The sequence below is a fragment of the Salvelinus alpinus genome, chromosome 20 (genome assembly GCF_045679555.1).
Source record: "Salvelinus alpinus chromosome 20, SLU_Salpinus.1, whole genome shotgun sequence".
Taxonomy (NCBI): domain Eukaryota; kingdom Metazoa; phylum Chordata; class Actinopteri; order Salmoniformes; family Salmonidae; genus Salvelinus; species Salvelinus alpinus.
Window position 1 is genome coordinate 13,523,309 of NC_092105.1, and position 6,699 is coordinate 13,530,007.

The following is a 6,699-nucleotide window of genomic DNA, read 5'->3' on the forward strand; positions in this document are numbered from 1 at the left end:
ACAATCTAGGCCCTAACCCATTACATAGTCAATAGGCATTCAATGGAAAACCACTCACATCAAAACAATTCCACTTCTTGGATGGATTTTCCTCAGGTTTTTGCCTGCCATATCAGTTCTATTATACTCACAGACATTATGCTAACAGTTTTAGAAACTTCAGAGTGTTTTCTATCCAATGCTACCAAGTCTATGCATATCCTAGCTTCTGGGCCTGAGTAACAGGCAGTTTACTTTGGGCATGTCATTCATCCGAATTTCCGAATACTGCCCCCATCACTAAAAAGTTAAACATTTCAGACACTTTTTGCTGGGGAGGAAATTTCTACATTCTGAACTGATCACAGCTCACTGAGGTGGCTGAGTAACTTCAAAATAACCTGAGGAACAGTTGGCTAGATGGTTAGAAAAACTGGATCAGTTTGACTATGATATCGTCCACAGGCCAGTGACACTGCACAGTAATGCGGAAGGTGTGTCACGCCGACACACACAGTCAGAGAGTGTGGACACAGCCGTCTCACAGGAGGCCATTATCAATCTGAGAGCCGTCGTAAACAAGCCTCAGGATGTCACTATTGAGCCTGTAGTTGGAGCTCAGACAAGCCAGGCAGTACCCAAAAATGCAGCTTTCCTTTTGGAAGCACAGGATAGAGACCCAGTGGCCTCCCAGTTAAAGACATGGAAAAAAGAGGGTAGAGCAGAGCTCCATGTGGAGTTGCAATTGGAGCCAAAGTTCAGGCCTTTCAAACAAGTGTGGGGGGCATTACATGTGAAGAATGGAGTGTTATTCCTTAAGAGTCAGAACTATGAGACAGACAACACCATCTAGAGAGGGCTTGTTCCAGATGAGCGCGTATATGAGATACTTACCTTTATCCACAATGATAGAACAGGAGGCCATTTAAATGTTGAACAACTCACCAGTAAAATTAGAGCGAGATTTTATTGGCCAGGCTGACAGAGAGCCATAAAGCAGTGGTGTAAAAGCTGCACTGCTTACAAGTTACAGGGTCCAGCCCCCAGAGCACCCATGACGAGTTCTGTCACAAGCAGACCTTATGAGAGGATAGCTGTAGGCGTAATGGGTCCGTTTACAGAGACGGGACGAGGTAATTATGGTAGTGTTAGATGGTAATGGTTATGGTAGTGTTAGATGGTAATGGTTATGGTAGTGTTAATCTGACACTACATTATTACCACATCATTCCTGAAAGACGAGGCCATACTCCAAACTATTTAATAAAATTATATTTTTGCTTTCTGTCTCTATTGGATATTCAGTTAGAGAGCTTGTCAAGAACGATGGTTGGTGTGATGACATCGTTGTGCTATCAACCCATCAGGGTTGATGGGAAAAGGTCACCAGTGGTTTGTCCAACATTTGGAAATCCCTGTAGGTCTCTTCCACCTTCAGCACAGACAGACCCGGCAACAGTCCAACCATTCCTTTGTACAACATAGAAACAGGAGGCACAACTGGCACACTGAGCTGAGAGAAGTATGCCGTCTGGAAGAGCAATGCAACTGCCTGATTGTAAGGAGCAGTGCCTGTTACACATGCATAATCTCCGATGGGGGGAGGACGACAGGGTCAGAATCTCAAAGAACAATCTAAACAGATCCCAGAGACAGAAAAGCATGTGATTAGAGATATTGTCAAAAACATTGATGACAGTGTGAAATATGGCCTACTAAACCAACTGCCAAATACAGTATATTTAGGCCTACTAAACCAACTGCCAAATACAGTATATTTAGGCATACTAAACCAACTGCCAAATACAGTATATTTAGGCATACTAAACCAACTGCCAAATACAGTATATTTAGGCATACTAAACCAACTGCCAAATACAGTATATTTAGGCCTACTAACCAACTGCCAAATACAGTATATTTAGGCCTACTAAACCAACTGCCAAATACAGTATATTTAGGCATACTAAACCAACTGCCAAATACAGTATATTTAGGCATACTAAACCAACTGCCAAATACAGTAAATTTAGGCATACTAAACCAACTGCCAAATACAGTAAATTTAGGCATACTAAACCAACTGCCAAATACAGTATATTTAGGCCTACTGTATGTGTTGGTATTTAGGCCTACTGTATGTGTTGGTATTTAGGCTTACTGTATGGGTTGGTGTTTAGGCCTACTATCTGTGTTGGTATTTAGGCTTACTGTATAGGTTGGTGTTTAGGCCTACTGTATGTGTTGGTATTTAGGCTTACTGTATAGGTTGGTGTTTAGGCCTACTGTATGTGTTGGTATTTAGGCTTACTGTATGGGTTGGTGTTTAGGCCTACTGTATGTGTTGGTATTTAGGCCTACTGTATGTGTTGGTATTTAGGCTTACTGTATGGGTTGGTGTTTAGGCCTACTATCTGTGTTGGTATTTAGGCTTACTGTATAGGTTGGTGTTTAGGCCTACTGTATGTGTTGGTATTTAGGCTTACTGTATGGGTTGGTGTTTAGGCCTACTGTATGTGTTGGTATTTAGGCTTACTGTATAGGTTGGTGTTTAGGCCTACTGTATGTGTTGGTATTTAGGCTTACTGTATAGGTTGGTGTTTAGGCCTACTATCTGTGTTGGTATTTAGGCTTACTGTATGGGTTGGTGTTTAGGCCTACTGTATGTGTTGGTATTTAGGCCTACTGTATGTGTTGGTATTTAGGCTTACTGTATGGGTTGGTGTTTAGGCCTACTATCTGTGTTGGTATTTAGGCTTACTGTATAGGTTGGTGTTTAGGCCTACTGTATGTGTTGGTATTTAGGCTTACTGTATGGGTTGGTGTTTAGGCCTACTGTATGTGTTGGTATTTAGGCTTACTGTATGGGTTGGTGTTTAGGCCTACTGTATGCGTCGGTGTTAAAACATTAAGGGCACAGCATACAAAACATTTTAGGCAGTGGATATCCTGTACAGCCAGCAGTTTTTGCAACCCTATGTCTAAACCTAACACATACCCTCCCTGGCCAATTTTGACCCCTAACCTTTGGATCTGCCAGCTGATTGTGCACGTCCAACATTTAAACTTGACACTTAAACATCTGAACATAGACTGGTTGCAAAATTTGAACAATCCTATGCTAGCTTTCTCCCTACTCTCAGACTGTGTCGCTACTTGTTCTTATTTAGTAACCTTTTCCTAGAGAGATTTACACGGTTGTCTAAATGTCACGCCAGGGTAAGCCTACGCGAAAAACAGCCCTTATTTTAAGTGTTTCTAAAAATCCGCTATTGGAAAAATTTATGGTAGAAAAAACGAAAGACACTAACTCATGAAAAATGGTGGTAAAGAATGTAGTGTCATTTTGGAGTCACTTTTACCTTAAATAAGAATAGAATATGTTTCTAAACACTTCTAGATGAATGTGGATGCTACCATGATTACGAATAATCCGAATTAATCATGAATAATGATGAGTGAGAAAGTTACATAAATATCACCCCCCCCCAAAAAAATATATAATTGTAATGGTGAGAGGTTTGTGTGTCTTGAGGGTATGATAGTTGTGCATCTGTAACAAGTCAAGCATTGGGACATATCAGAGGTGCTGGTACTCAGCTCCTGCCCAAGTCAACCGCTGTGACATATCAAACACAGATATGGGAAAGGCATTGGTTAACACCTACTTGAGGTGTCTGGGGACCTTGCCTTACCACCATACGAATCTAGTCTTACATGGAGGATATCAATGAGAATGCTATGCGGTATAGAGCACTGTAGTATATAGAGAGTGTGTAGACTGAGATCTGTGTCCCTAGTGAGTGTCCAGAAGGGTGTAGTATATGATTCATAATGGGTATATTGTGGTTAATCCTATAATCCGAGTTAGATCCCATATGGGTTAAGCTAGTAAAGCTCCACACTAGTACATCACTGTCCACTCTCTCTAGGTCAGTGGGGTTGAGGGGGTCGAGGGGGGTTGAGAGGGTTTAGGGGGTTGAGGGGCTGGGGGTCTAGGGGAACCTCCACTGGAAGTGTTCAGCGTGTGTGTATGTGTGTGTATATTTGTGGTGGTTTACCCAGACACAATGACCAGAATAGCTGCCCAGTAGTTAACCCAGAGATCTAGAGTCACTGAAGGGCCAGGGCTAGAGGAATAGGCTCAGTTAGCTGGAGGTTGGACCCCCGAGGCGTCATGCCCATCGGGGGCACAGAGGCACGTGCCTCCTCAGATTTATCCAGTTTTTTTTTTTTTTTTACAATTGTTTTTTTGTTGTTGCTTCTCTGTAATACTATTAGCCACCTAGCAATTTTATGAAGTTGGCTTTAGCTAGCTCTCAGATACTGTGGGTTCCCAATCTCCCAACCTGATATCTAGCTACCCAGAAGCCATTTCAGGCTATCAATCAAGTTAGAGTAGCTAGCTTATGTATCTATCTTAGGCAGCATGGCTGCTGGCAAGGTTGGTCGACTTTAGAAAAGCAATAAATAACTAAATGTACTGGATAACACTCACATGACTTTTAACATTTTACCCAGATTTGAGCAGAGATGAAGAGAAACATATTTAGTTTCTTTAAAAAAATTAACTCTAGTCAGGAGGATATAGACAGCTCAAGCGATATGCTTAGATATGCAGAAAAATAGACATATTTTTTTTTGTTTACATAGAACTAGACTTTTACTGCAGTGGGCTAAATCAGGGTCACACAGAGTGATTCTTGATAGTCTAAAACAAATCTACTTTGAAACTAAAGTCTACACCTCACACACATGGTTATCGGCTTTAAAAAAAAAAAGGCACCTGTACCATGTCAGATATAGAGTTGAAATGTATTACATTTTCAGTTTGCATCCCAATATTACACTTTATATACATCACAGAAGACTGAAATATAACAAAACCGTTTGACACAAAAAACAGGATTTTCAGTTTAGGCCACCATTAGCCTGTACAGGTAGACAGATAGATAGACTACTGTAATTGTCTGTCTGTCTGTCTGTCTACATGTACAATGTCCAAATCATATCATACAGTAAGTAGTAGCCTATTGTTTTATTGGAGGCAATGAGCGGTGTCTTTCTAGGACAAGGAGCAATTATTATGCCTCTCACCTGTCATATCACAACAGAATCATGTAGGCTACAACCCGTAGGCGGAGTCGGCTAAAGTGGGCCTGTCTCCGCCGCTTTTAATACAGATGCGATCCTCTGTCCTCGTGGCGTTATGCACCATCGAGCAAGGCGAGCGAACTGCAGGCAGCGCTGGTAGAGAGCGAGAGATAGACAGTGACTGTGGGAGAAAGAGAGAGAGAGAGCGGCACAACAACACCATGACAGCACAGAACACATACGACGTTATAGTTATCGGAGGAGGAATATCAGGTACGTGCAATTTAAAGAAACGCTTCCAAAGATGTTTCTGCATTTAGCAAATAGACTAGTGGGAATATTACAATAGTACGCGAGGCAAGGAATTGATAGAAACTCAGGGTGATATTGCACGAATCTCAGCCACTTCGCTTTATGTAAGTAGCCAACTGTTGCATAGACATATTTTCAACATTGTAGCCGACACGTCTGAAACGAAACGTGCGCTGTTATTGTAATGCAATATAGGCTGCAATAACCATGCTCTGTTTTTGAATCATAATTGAATAGACGTTATGCTTATTATGGTCTTACTGTGCAGTTTCAGTTCATTTGCTTTGCACATAGACAATCTCCTTCCTCCGTGATGCTGAATCCCCTGATAAAATGTATCCTCATAGGAAGGAGTGTTCAAATGCAACATATTGGACCACAATATTATAATATAATATTGCTCTATTATAAACTATATTGCTTACAATACAACAACTGGCTTATCTTTGTACCTGCTATGTTTTGTTGTTGCTTTATGCACATGAACATGAAGTAGGCTAGGGATCATCAACTAGATTCAGTCACGGTCTGATTTGTTCTTGAGAGGATGGTCAGGAAGCTGGAACATAATCCTCTAATCATTTGTTGACGGCAAATTGACTGCAAGAAGCCCAAACATATATAATATTTGAATAGCGGTTAAGAGCGTTGGGCCAGTAACTGAAAGGTTGCTGGATAGAATACCTGAGCCGATTTGGTTAAAACAATCCGTCGAAATGCGCTAGAGTAAACTAATTTAACCCTAATTTCTCCTTTAAATCGCTCTGGGTAAGAGCGTCAGCTAAAATGTAGATGTTGTTGATAATACGTTTACTGGAGACAGGAGATCAAGTGGAGACATAGGACGAGGTGGATAATTTTATAATAAGGCCGTTTTATTCAAGTGTAAAGATATCAGGTAAAAACGTGCACGGCCCCTTTCTGTCAGATTCTTATGAAATCGTCGGAGAAGAGACCGCTCTAAACAGTACATTCAAATTATATAGGCAACTAGCAAAGTAGGTGGTCTTGTCGTCTGGCCTTCCTCTTGGTCAATCTTGGTCGTGAGTGGTCCTGTTCGGACCAGGTGTCGACGTTCCATTGGCTCTTGACATAGTTCTTTGTCTTGAGTCACACCCTTGGAAAGAATGTGTATGTCTAAATGATGTTTCAGGGGCCTGTCCTGAGTGGGGTGTGTGTGTGTCTGAGGTTAGTATCTAATGAGATCGGCATGTGCCTAAGGACAAAGAGAGGGTGGGTTCATTTTGTACAAAGGATAGCCTATGTTGGAATGTTGTTATACTAGTCTCCAGTATCTATTTCAATTTCTTACAA

At 41.4% G+C, this 6,699-nt stretch overlaps 1 protein-coding gene across 1 annotated transcript in view; it reads left to right on the forward strand.

The window, feature by feature from the left end:
• The first annotated feature begins 5,165 nt into the window (after nt 1-5,165).
• Nucleotides 5,166-6,699, forward strand: part of LOC139547141 (amine oxidase [flavin-containing]) — a 73,380-nt gene continuing 71,846 nt past the window's right edge. Inside the window, exon 1 of the mRNA XM_071356187.1 lies at nt 5,166-5,346. Coding sequence (XP_071212288.1) covers nt 5,295-5,346 — 52 coding nt within the window. The 5' untranslated portion in view covers nt 5,166-5,294. The remainder of the gene's footprint in view (nt 5,347-6,699) is intronic.